The sequence below is a fragment of the Rhinatrema bivittatum genome, chromosome 17 (assembly GCF_901001135.1).
Source record: "Rhinatrema bivittatum chromosome 17, aRhiBiv1.1, whole genome shotgun sequence".
Lineage (NCBI taxonomy): Eukaryota > Metazoa > Chordata > Amphibia > Gymnophiona > Rhinatrematidae > Rhinatrema > Rhinatrema bivittatum.
Window position 1 is genome coordinate 27,010,998 of NC_042631.1, and position 13,450 is coordinate 27,024,447.

At 41.9% G+C, this 13,450-nt stretch overlaps 1 protein-coding gene across 7 annotated transcripts in view; it reads right to left on the reverse strand.

Moving 5' to 3' along the window:
* ABCC8 (ATP binding cassette subfamily C member 8) overlaps window positions 1-13,450 on the reverse strand; it is a 166,683-nt gene that overhangs the window by 149,496 nt on the left and 3,737 nt on the right. For all 7 annotated transcript variants that reach the window (XM_029582987.1, XM_029582988.1, XM_029582994.1 and 4 more), the window contains 2 exons: window positions 12,004-12,145; window positions 4,388-4,509 (listed from right to left, as the gene is read on the reverse strand). In XM_029582987.1, coding sequence (XP_029438847.1) covers window positions 4,388-4,509; window positions 12,004-12,145 — 264 coding nt within the window. The remainder of the gene's footprint in view (window positions 1-4,387; window positions 4,510-12,003; window positions 12,146-13,450) is intronic.

Genomic DNA, 13,450 nt, shown 5'->3' on the forward strand with positions numbered 1-13,450 from the left:
AGACAATATTAAAAGCAGCAGTATAATTAGGAGTCTTCAGAATTTCAAATTGATACTTTCTTGGCTTTATATTTCCTTTTTTGATCTTATTCCTAGGTCTCCTCTCTTTAAGTCCAAATATATTTTATATTGTATGCTTATACTTTTTTAAAGGCTAAAATGGATGCACCTATTATTATGGCCATGCAACCTTCCTGATTTCACGGTTCAGTTGTCTGTTCTGCATTCCTGCTTTACTTGTGTCACTGTGATAACAGCTGGTGGCTCTGAGGAGAAGCAAGGCAGTCAAGTAAGAGAAGCTTTCAAATTCCAATATTGTCTCAGAAATGAAAAAAAACTCTGCCAGCTAGAACCGAATTACCAGACTCTTGTCTGCCAGCGCAACTACTTTAACTAAAACAAAGAAAAAAAAATCTGATCTCCTTCAGATCCATTACACAACAGCCAATGGTGTCAGAATGACAACTGAAATATGCATCCACTGAATACTAAGGATGTGCTTTCACTGGACCTTTAGAATATCTGTGAACAAATTAGCATGTGTATGCACTGCTTGCAAAATCATGAGGAAAATAAATCTGGACTATTACTCAGAGCAGCACAGCATATTAACTTCTGAAAGGGAAAATATACCAAAACATAAGCCTGGGTTAAGAGTTTTTTTTGCTTTGTTCAATACTAGACATAGTCAATACCATTGAGTTGACCTATATTTCACACAGAGACAAATCAAGGTGCAATGTATTAGCAGTTCTTCTCAAATTTATGAGGTTAAGAGAAAATTTTGCAGAACTGTAAGAACATAAGAACATAAGAACATGCCATACTGGGTCAGACCAAGGGTCCATCAAGCCCAGCATCCTGTTTCCAACAGTGGCCAATCCAGGCCATAAGAACCTGGCAAGTACCCAAAAACTAAGTTTATTCCATGTTACCGTTGCTAGTAAGAACAGTGGCAATTTTCTAAGTCAACTTAATTAATAGCAGGTAATGGACTTCTCCTCCAAGAACTTATCCAATCCTTTTTTAAACACAGCTATACTAACTGCACTAACCACATCCTCTGGCAACAAATTCCAGAGTTTAATTGTGCGTTGAGTAAAAAAGAACTTTCTCCAATTAGTTTTAAATGTGCCCCATGCTAACTTCATGGAGTGCCCCCTAGTCTTTCTACTATCCGAAAGAGTAAATAACCGATTCACATCTACCCTTTCTAGACCTCTCATGATTTTAAACACCTCTATCATATCCCCCCCCAGTCGTCTCTTCTCCAAGCTGAAAAGTCCTAACCTCTTTATTCTTTCCTCATAGGGGAGTTGTTCCATTCCCCTTATCATTTTGGTAGCCCTTCTCTGTACCTTCTCCATCGCAATTATATCTTTTTTGAGATGTGGCGACCAGAATTGTACACAGTATTCAAGGTGCGGTCTCACCATGGAGCGATACAGAGGCATTATGACATTTTCTGTTTTATTCACCATTCCCTTTCTAATAATTCCCAACATTCTGTTTGCTTTTTTGACTGCCGCAGCACACTGTACCGACGATTTCAATGTGTTATCCACTATGACACCTAGATCTCTTTCTTGGGTTGTAGCACCTAATATGGAACCCAACATTGTGTAATTATAGCATGGGTTATTTTTCCCTATATGCATCACCTTGCACTTATCCACATTAAATTTCATCTGCCATTTGGATGCCCAATTTTCCCAACTGTGTGCTCCCTACATAACTATTTTAGTGAAAACAAAATCTTTTCAATTAGAGAGTAGGATGAAATGGACAATTTTCTCAGTGGAAGGGAGTGGGCAGTGGAGTGCCTCAGGGATCTGTATTGGGACCTGTACTTTTCAATATATTTATAAATGATCTGGAAAGGAATACAATGAGTGAGGTAATCAAATTTGCAGATGATACAAAATTATTCAGAGTAGTTAAATCACAAGCAGATTGTGATAAATTGCAGGAAGACCTTGTGAGACTGGAAAATTGGTCATCAAAATGGCAGATGAAATTTAATGTGGACTAGTGCAAGGTGATGCATATAGGGAAAAATAACCCATGTATAGTTACACAATGTTAGGTTCCAAATTAGGAGCTACCACTCAAGAAAGAGATCTACGTGTCATAGTGGATAATAGGGATGTGAATCGTTTTTTGACGATTTAAAATATCGTCCGATATATTTTAAATCGTCAAAAATCATTAGAGCCGCGATACAATAACAATTCCCCCAATTTATCGTCAAAAAATCGTAAATCGGGGGAAGGGGGAGGGGAAGGGGGAGGGCGGGAAAACTGGCACACTAAAACAACCCTAAAACCCACCCCGACCCTTTAAAATAAATCCCCCACCCTCCCAAACCCCCCCAAAATGCCTTAAATTACCTGGGGTCCAGAGGAAGGGTCCCGGTGTGATCTTTTATTCTCGGACCTCCGGTGCTTGTAGAAATGGCACCGGCGCTACCTTTGGTTTTTCCGTATGGAAAAACGATTCGTGGCAGGAGATCGCTCCCGGATCCCCGCTGGACCCCCAGGGACTTTTGGCCAGCTTGGGGGGGCCTCCTGACCCCCACAAGACTTGCCAAAAGTCCAGCGGGGGTCTGGAACGACCTCCTGCAGTCGAATCATGTTGTCTACGTCCGGCGCCATTTTGCGCAAAATGGCGCCGGCCATAGACAACACGATTCGACTGCAGGAAGTCGTTCCGGACCCCCGCTGGACTTTTGGCAAATCTTGTGGGGGTCAGGAGGCCCCCCCAAGCTGGCCAAAAATCCCTGGGGGTCCAGCGGGGGTCCGGGAGCGATCTCCTGCCGCGAATCGTTTTTCCGTACGGAAAAATGATTCGCATGCAGGAAGTCGTTCCCGGACCCCCGCTGGACTTTTGGCAAGTCTTGTGGGGGTCAGGAGGCCCCCCAAGCTGGCCAAAAGTCCCTGGGGGTCCAGCGGGGGTCTGGGAGTGATCTCCTACACTCCTGACCTCAGGGGACAAAAAACAAAATGGCGCCGGCGCTACCTTTGACCTGTCATATGACAAGGCAAAGGTAGCGCCGGCGCCATTTCTACAAGCACCGGAGGTCCGAGAGTAAAAGATCACACTGGGACCCTTCCTCTGGACCCCAGGTAATTTAAGGCATTTTGGGGGGGGGTTCGGGAGGGTGGGGGATTTATTTTAAAGGGTCGGGGTGGGTTTTAGGGATGTTTTAGTGTGCCGGTTTTCGATTTTCACGATTTTCACGATATTTAAAAAACCCAAACGGCGACGATCCGATTCCCTCCCCCTCCCAGCCGAAATCGATCGTTAAGACGATCAATCACACGATTCACATCTCTAGTGGATAACACATTGAAATTGTTGGTTCAGTGTGCTGCGGCAGTCAAAAAAGCAACAGAATGTTGGGAATTATTAGAAAAGGAATGGTGAATAAAATGGAAAATGTCATAATGCCTCTGTATCGTTCCATGATGAGACTGCACCTTGAATACTATGTACAATTCTGGTGTCCACATCTCAAAAAAGATATAGTTACATTGGAGAAAGTATAGAGAAGGGAGACCAAAAAAGGAACAGCTCCCCTATGAGGAAAGGCTGAAGAGGTGAGGACTGTTCAGCTTGGAGAAGAGATGGCTGAAGGGGGATATGATAGAGGTGTTTAAAATCAAGAGAGGTCTAGAACGGGTAAATGAATCAGTTATTTACGCTTTCGGATAATAGAAGGACTAGGAGGCACTCCATGAAGTTAGCTTGTGGCACATTTAAAACTAATCGGAGAAAGTTCTTTTTCACTCAACGCACAATTAAACTCTGGAATTTGTTGCCAGGGGATGAGGTTAGTGCAGTTAGTGTAGCTGGGTTTAAAAAAGGATTGGATAAGTTCTTGGAGGAGAAGTCCATTACCTGCTATTAATTAAGTTGACTTAGAAAATAGCCACTGCTATTATTGGCATCAGTAGCATGGAATAGTTTTTGGGTACTTGCCAGGTACTTATGGCCTGGCTTGGCCACTGGGCTTGATGGACCCTTGGTCTGACCCAGTATGGCATGTCCTTATGCTAGATAAAGTGGTGCCTGATTAGTCTCTTAATTTCTGAAGCAAAATGGCAGCAAACAGAACCAGTGTACTCTCTCTGCTATGCAGATGCTTAGCAAGGAACAGGAATGTGTGTGAAAATCTAGCTCAAATCTCAACTAGCCACTGGTTCAACTTGACTTGAGCGATCATTACCGCAAAAGGCAAAATCCAGGCACCAGAGTGCAAAATGTACTCAGGTGACACACATTCGTCTCTACTGGATTGCAATGAAAGTTTTCCATGATCAGCCAGACCATAGAAGCAGATAACCCACAGGACAGATATTTTACACATCCATAGATGAGAACTTACCTATTAACAATTTTGGAAAATTTGACGTTTCAATGTTATGGTAATAGACAATAGATGTGATGGCTGCCATGAAGGCCATCAGAGCTGGCATATACAAATGTAAGTGACGAGATTCCGAAAACCTGAAAAGATACAATAGAACAATGTAAGGTCATATTCTAAGTCCATCCTAATTCCCTACCCCCAGCTTCCTTTCTGAGGTTACTTTTAAATCTTCAAATCCTGGCTCTTCCTGATCACAGCTTTATCGATTTCAACCCCGAGTACTGTAATAAATACATTTCCTGACACCTCCTATTTGTCTCCGCTGTGTGTCTTGACTAGAAAGTAAGCTAGGGACTCTCTCTAAAGGGCGTAGATCTAGTGGCACAATAGAAATGATAAGTAGTGAGCTTTCAAAATATTCCTTGGACTGTAAAATATGTAACCATCAACAATCTCCTTTGCAGTGACACTGAGAAGAAAACACAAAACTTGTTCTCTTTTTTATTGCTGCCTGAAAGGCTGCCTGCCAGTGGATATTATCAGTTACCACCAAGGCAACCGCAAAAGAACTACAGAGAATCTTCTGAATATCAGTTTGCTAGAAAACAGTGTAGAAATCAGAGCCAGGACTGGTTGGGGCAGGGAAGAGGGGCAGCTGCCCCAGGTGTCAAGCCCCCTCTACCCTGATGACCCTATTTGGCCAGCGCCCTGAATCTCAGGCAGCAGAGATCAGCCCTCTGCTTCCTACTCCAGCCCCTCCCCTCCCAGGCAGCATGCAGCCTAGATGTGAGCCTTGCTAGACAGAGCACAGTGCAAAGCAAAGAAGCCCCTTCTAATCCAGCCCCTTCTCCTCTCTCGTTTCCCCTCTCTCCTCCTCTTTACAGGGAACAGAAAAAGGCAGGGGAGGGATGAGGTGGGAACTAGAGAGGATAAGAGAACAGAGGAATTCAGATTTGGTGAGGGTCTGTGCTGTATATGTGTAAGCAAGTTGACGTATTCTGCTAGCGGGTAGGTTCTGTGCAAGGATCTGTAGCAGTCCAGCATGTTCTGTTTTCTCACTAGAAGGAGTATTGGTGTTTTAGGCCCAGCTGGAATATTTGCAGTGCTGCCTTTTCATACAGGGTTGTCGCTGTTTGAGTGCTGGGAGTTAATGCTGTATTGATATGGCAGGTTTGCTATATAGTTTCTAAATGACTTTTTGCAGGGTTTTGTGTTACTTCACAAAGTGCCTGGTAATGGAGAGACTTTGTATCTTTATTACAGAAGTGACATCAATGAATTGAATGTTTTTCCTATGATGAGTAGTGAAGGGAAAAGACTCCAGTTCAGCTCAGCCAGCCATTTCAGAGATTGTAGTACGAGCTTCTTTTAATTGACAAATTTAGCTATTTCTTGGTATTTTTTTTTTAAACTAGTCTATTTCCAAAAATCACAGAACACGTTCTTCAGACTGTGACATTATTTCTGAAACATATATTTTGCAAAATAAAGTTAAATATTTAAAAGTATGACGTCCAGTTATGTGATTTTGCAGGATTGTTCTGGGAAGGCTTGTGGTGGGGACAGAATGAGAGTTGAGTTTAATTAGAAAAACCTGAGGGGGAGCCTATAAGCATGAAAAGTAATTGAGGAAGGTGTGCAAGGCTGAAGGACCTAAGGAGCTCAGGCTGAGGAGCATAGGAAGGAGGGAGGGGGAAGGTGGCTGCCGTTTGGCAGGAGTAAAGATGGTGGTGCAGTAGATTGGGGACCAAAAAGACAGGGGGCTGATTGAGAGTGAAAGGGGAATGCAAGGCAAGTAGCGCGGGAGGGGAGGAAAAGGAAGGACAAATGGTAGGGGGGATGCAGGGCAAGGAGTGGGGGGAGAAAGAGGAGGCACTCAGGGTACAGAGTGGAGTGGGGGAGAGGGGAATACAGGGGAAGGAGGGGAGGTGAAGAAAATCACCTCCATAGTCATTGAAGGCACTGGTGATTGCCAAGCATCGGATGGGGGAAGACAAAGAGGGAGATGCTGAGTAGGAGGGGGGAGAGAAAGAGAGTAGTGCTTTGCTGAAGCTGCCACCATTATAAGGACAGCTGTGCCTTTGATGCTAACAGACAAAGCACTATGTCAGGGTAGACGGTGGTAAGTAAAAAGAGTGGGGGACCTAATTCTGCTCTGGGTACAGAAAAATTGGTCCTGGCTCAGGTAGAAATGTGCTTGGAGGACACACACCCAATCCTAATGTGATATTAAAGTTTATAAACCCAATCTGGTATTTCTATGTCTGACCAGTCACAAGAATGGCTTTAATTAAACATTTGCCTCCAGCAGTGCCTTCACCGACTATGGGGGTAATTTAAACAAGGATTTATGCACTTAGTACTGGGTTTTATGCACATAAATGCACTTTACATGCATAAATGGGCTTTTGAAAATTACTGTGATATGCGCTACTTTTCCACATGCAAATCTTTCTGAAAAGGAACCCCAAAGTGTGCACCCAAGAGCAAAGATGAATCTTCACGTTATTGACATCTGTGATGGAAAAATGTATTTAAGGTAACTGCAACTGGGCTTTAAAAGTCTGACCACTTGTGACTGTACACCTCAAATATATTGCAAGCTATAAAGGCAGCAGGGTAGATTTTCAAATGTACGTGCGGGAGTACATGTGCGTGCACTACCCGTTGCGTACACATGTACAATTGTGCACCTTGCGCGCGCCAAGCCCACTCCGAGCCACGCTGCTGTCCCCCGTTCCCTCCCGAAATCGGAGCGGCCTCGAAGGGAACCCCTACCCCCCACCCCACCTTCCCTTCCTCACCCACCCTTTCCCCCTACCTTTTTTTTGTTTTCGTTCTAAAACTTACTTCAGCCCTGGGGCTGAAGTAAGTTGCGCACGCCGGCAGAGCGGTAAATGGTCGCTGTGCCGGGAGCCTCTGACCCTGCCCCCGCCCACCCCCGGACCACCCCTTTAGTAAAAGTTCTCTGTCTATATCCCATCTACAACTGAATACTTTTATCTTCGGGTTTTCGTACTCTGATTATTGAAGAACTGCGTCTGTAGCAGAAACTCACTGCTGCATAGTCCGTCTCCTCCTAATGCTTAATTTCTCCACAGATATCACAGTCCGATATCTGCAGCAACAACACCTTAAAAAAAAGGAGTGGAATGGAAAAAGACACCAGACCGTGACAGCAGCAAAGCAATCAGGCAGAAGAAAACCAGACCTAAACAGAATCGCACAGCAGCTCTTGGCAGATAAGGTCCTTTTGGCTCACCCCCTCGTTTCAGCTCTCATGCACAAAAATGCCAAGGTGGTAAAAGGCAACTTCCATAAAATAATATGTAGCCTGTTCTAAAAACTGTCTCTGTTTCCAAACCTTTAGATCACTGATCCCGATGTTGCAACATAGCCAAGTTTTCCTTCTGCAGGCATCATCTTGCACATCGATACTCGTCTACACTAGTGCTTAAAACCTTATTTTCAACCCTAACTAGAAGGTTCAATTTATTACTCCACTCAAGGAGTGTACTTGAGTACCTTTTAATATATATAAGGAAAAATAATCTACATTTTCCTTTTTGAAATCATGACATCTATTTATTACAGCAAGAAAGCTGCTCCTTAAACTTTAAGCGTGCTGGCGACGGGTTCCATAAATATAACCGTGCAGGTTTATCCAGATTTTGCTCTGGTTTTGCACTGGCATTTGCCCCTCACCTACACCAATCACCAATATAAACACTGGGATATCTTAATTGCTAAACTCCAGAGCAAATTTTACACTGAAGCATATCTGCCCTGTTGGATTCTATTTGTAAAACAAGTGGTCCTAGATTGGGGTCTATGGCATCAGACTTTTAAACGTGAGTCAAGGGAACTATCAAAGAATTCAGCAGGAGAATGGTTAGAAGCTGTTGGGGCCTTAGAATTGCAGTAGGGTGTACATATAGTATTGGCATTTGATAGGAGAAAACTATTTAAATTGCTGAATGCATCCTTGCACGAATGAAATGGTTTTTCTACCGAGTGTCCTTGTATCCCTAAGCACTGTTCCTAAATCCTTAGCTTGTACTTGCTGATGCACATTTAATTGTCTCTTAATTAATTTGCCCTTTCTTATTTTTGGCAGCTGCATGGTATGCACAAACTCTATTAGAAAATAGCATAAACCTTTTTTTCTAGACCAGTTCTCCTTTCACTAAGGACTTGATTCAAACTTTAGTGCCAGCGTCTACTGTTTGTGCATCAAAGATGGCGTAATACATGGGGCTTTCATCAAGACTACATAGGTCCACCTTCAGATGAGACCTGTGTGGTTTCAACAGCTCAAGCAATGTTACACCTTTTTATTTTGATCCAATAAAAGCTATCACAGACTAAGATGGTTGAAATTTATGCATACAAGTGTCCAAGTTGGCTTTTTTTTTTTTTGCATGTAAATCCCTTCTAAACTCGAGATGCATGCCAGCTCTAAAGGCTTGAAGTAGGCCCTAAGGGCTTTTATCCATTCTACACTTATCAGCGATGTTTTCTCAAATTTTTGAAAGACCAAATGAGCAAACCTTTTCTTTGTGTGCAACATTTTATAAGCCAAGTTCAAATCTGTGCACTATGAGCCGGAATAATGCTAATATTGGGATTTCTTGTACACACTGTATTATGTTGTGTGCACAAGGTTCATGACCAGTGTGCATGCACACATGCACACAGCTCAGAAAGAACAGGGCTTCACTGTTTATCAGGGATAAAGTACTGTGCTTGCTGAGTTAGTCTATTTAAATGTATAGAAATGAAGGTCGAGAAAGAAATTGTAGACAATATCTTTTTTTATTGGACTAACCTCACATATTTTTTTTTTTTTATAGTTTATTTAACCTCACATATTTATGACTATTTTTCATGAGTTATACAAAGTTCAGTACACTGATCTGATGATGGGAATATACCTCTTAGAAATTGATGGGAATATACCGCTCAGAATATACCTCTCAGAAATGATGGGAATATCTCTCAATTTAAAATGATGGGAATATACCTCTCCTAATGGGACTATACCTCTCAGAAATGATGGGAATATACCTCTCTTAATTTCTTCCTATTATCTTTTCCCTTCCTTTACTCGCGCCCTTGCCCACCTCTTCTTCCCCTTCTCGCCTGCTCCCCTCGCCCCGTTCAATGTAATTTTCCATTCTTTTTTGTTAATTGTAAACCGGCGTGATATGTTCCACGAATACCGGTATATTAAAAGTTCATAAATAAATAAATAAAATAAATAAGTCACACGTTATTAAAGTTAGTCCAATAAAAAAAAATCACCTTCAAATTTTTTGCTGACTTTTATGCCTATATGTGTCAGGTAAAATGGATTTGATTGGCCCATATTGGTTGTGATATCACAAATATCTCACACACAATTAATGAATCAGACATACTTCCGTTTGAGGTGTCTTGTGAGTGTCCCAAATAATGCAGCCCCCCCCCCCCCCCCGGGAAACAGTCATAAGGAATTTCATAAATAACAACTTCAAGGCAGGTGCAAAGTCTACAGGTACAAACTACAGACTTTTCTTCGCTGGCCCAAATTTTCAAAGGGAATCTCCGCAGGGAGTTTTCCTTTGAAAATTAGTTTGGAGGATATCCTTGCAAGCCGCGTGCATATTCTGAAAATTGTCCCCAGGTGTGAAATGGACATTGCGTACATTTTGGTGAACATGCAATAGAGGAGGTCTGTAATCAGCTACATTTTATTCAGATGCTGAAGCTATTTTGATATTTTGTCTGTGCAAGGAGACAGCTCTGTGCTGTGGGATTCTTGGCTGAATGTTTACTTATAGAATCACACAAACAATTACATTTTGCTGTTTGCTTCACAAGATGTAGGTAACTTCATCTATTCATTTCTTCTTTTCAAACCTCAGTTTAATTGTGCTGCATCCTTACTTATAGTTTTAAGTGGTTTAAAATTAATTTGTAAGTAACATGCTGTCCAAAAATAACTAATTTGTAAAATAAAAATGGGAATTCTGACCAAAAACTGATGTTCACTGTAGATTAGTACAAATCACTGTACCTAACATTTTAACTCCAGTACCAGGCACATCTTCTTATAATTTTTAAATATTATTATATCACATGCAGTATTATAGACTTGTTCTAACTTTGCAGACTGGTTGTCTTTATAAACAACATTTTCCAGTCGTTTCTGAGTCCTGCATCTAAACTGCATATCAGCCATCAGCCAATTAATTAGGAGTCCTCTGTGCATGCCAGCACACAATATTCTCAGCCTCTTGTAGTCATAAAAATGTTTTCCTTCACTCTACGCCAGCTGATCTTTGCTTACAGTAGAGTACTTCCCGCCACCCACAAGAATTGTTTTATTCTGAATAGTTCTCCCAGATGTTCGGAAAGTTTTGCTGTGAAAAAAAAAGATAGCTCACGGAAACCCTGCTGCTAAGGCAGCTTTTGAGTTCTGTCCATAGGAACATTATCTTTAGCAGACCCATGAAATCTGTGGTGGTTGATGGTTATGATAGGGGATGAACAGGTGCCATCTAGTGATTTGACTTCAGAACCAGGTGCCAGACACGTACAGGTTTCAACCCTGATAATCACTGCCTCTTTTTACAACTTTAGGCAAGTTACTTTACCTCCCTATGTTTCAAGCGTAATAATAATAATAATAATAAAATGAGCTATATAATGTGAAAAATTAACTTTACTGTTTTATTGATGGACTAATTCTAGAGAAGGAGAAATTTTGTACCAACATTGCACAACCAAAAGGACACTCAGTTCTTCTGACACATGAGCTGCATTTACACAGAAACGTGCCATTCAAATTGGGCTTTAATACAGTTCAAGCAGGTAACAAAATCTTGTGATTATAAAGAAATTCAAAGGGATATATTTTCTGTATTTATGCATATATGGAAACGTTTGTAGTACTGTATGTAATATATTAACAGAAGAGCCATTACATTCAGTGATGCTCAGGAGAAATTGGTTCTTTACATCCCTTGATGTGGCTAATCTAAGCAGCAGAATTAAAAAAAAAAATTCAGATGGCAGAGAATATAACAAAACAAGAGCTAAAACCACAGTTTAAAAAGGAGAAAGCCATGAATGTGACTTTCGTAGAATGAGCTCACTGCTAATATGGCTCACTGTGTGGCAAAGACTGAGAACCACTAACCTCAGGGCAGGATGGTGATTTGCTTGCTTGATGTGGTTTTGCTAAAATGTGAATGTATTTTAATAAATAAAAATATAAAATGGAACATAATAAAACTAGTTTGTGTCTTTAATTACTGCCATTTGCATCCATGGTTTGGTAGGGTGCAACATTAAGACAGACATATACCCTGTCAACAAATGTAGCCACATGCGACAAGAAGGTTATCTATAATTGCCCATTGGCCAACTTTTAGCTAAAGAAACTGAGATTGTCCATTGCTGTCTGTGCTGGTTGCTGGCTAGCTTTGCAGAATTTCTTGGCAAGGCCCTGGAAGCTAATCGCCCTGAACACAGATCACATTAACACATTTACTGGCTGAGATCAGATATTTCGCCACAGTTTAGTATGTACGTCCAACCCCTTTAAAAATAGCCCCTGTTATCTTGGAAATTATGCTTCCACTTACCCATCTGACACTATCCCCTCTGCTATTTCACACACCAGCACAAACAAAAGGATGAAAGTGAAGATCCAGCGTAAGTTATGTCCTGGAAAGTGAAGCCAGGTGCTGTGATGTATGTGCACTTTGGAACTTTGGCTGCCCCATCCTAGATTTTAAGTGAAGAAGTATTAGGACAATTATTGATGCGTACCAAGGAAAGCATTACAACTTGTTTGCATGTAAATATGAAAAATGCATTACAGCCTAACTAAAACTTCAATATGATAGCACCATAATAATGCAGTTTGCGTTTCATCTTAGTTAGGTTATTTTCATGTGATTAGACTAGCTGTAACTTCTAGAATTGACCATTAAGCACAATGAATCACTGGCATGCACTACCAAACTCCCCCGTCTGAGTTGCCAATGCTTACTCATGCTTTGTTGAATGTTCAGTAATAATGACACTGTATACAATATCGTACAATGACAAGAAAGAGTTGCATACAATTCTCTTATACTATGCTACTGATATTCTGAGACTAAAACTGTTTGCCCTTATTATTCAACATGGAAAGCTTTCACTGATTCTTTATGACCTTCCTAACTGCCAGCCTCCTACTAGCAGGAAAACTAGACTATTAGAACAAAAAGAGAGCTTTTCTGGGACTGGATATGTATCTGATAGACTACTGTTAGAATTCACTTAAAATGAGAAAAATCTGCAAGGGTGGTGCAGCTTTTTTTTTTTTTTTTTTTGCCAATAATCCAAACAAAAACCTTCCACCCACACCTGAGCAGTTTAAAGAAGCAGATCACACTTATCTTGGCTAAAGGAGCTGCTGCTTTAACCTCTGCACATTGACTCACTCCTTGGTCTACCTATGATGAGCATTTGTGCAATGAGAACTTGGCTTAGGAAACTAAGGGGGATCATTTCCCAAGTGGATCGCACGTGATAAGGGACGTTTCGCACGCGAAAAGTCCCTTATCGCGTGCGATACCAAGATCGGGGCGGAGTCGGGGAGGCGTCAGCCCCGGAAGAGGAGGAGTCGGGGCAGCACCGGGGCTGACAGCGAAAGGTACGCTGCGTTTTCACTGCCGGTTTCGTGCCGAATAATTACACCTTTTGTGGTGTAGTTATTTGGAGTGAAGCCGGCAGCGATCGCACCGCAGAGGTGCGATCGCTGCCGGCTATCGCAGGACCGCCACCCCGTTTCGCCCCCTGCCCCGTTACCACGGGATTCAAAGAGCCCAGCGGTATTAGTAAATCCAGCCCTAAGGAAGAAGAACCTTATCACATTAGTATTTCAAAGCAGCATTCTGTGTGGGTTCCTGTTAACCTAGACCTTGACCACATCTGAAACTTGGACACCTTACTCCTAGAAGGGGCATTGCTAGGTGCTTAGATTCGGGGCTCAGGGACTTGAACACACAGGGCCCCACTCTGAGATTATGATAATTAACCTCA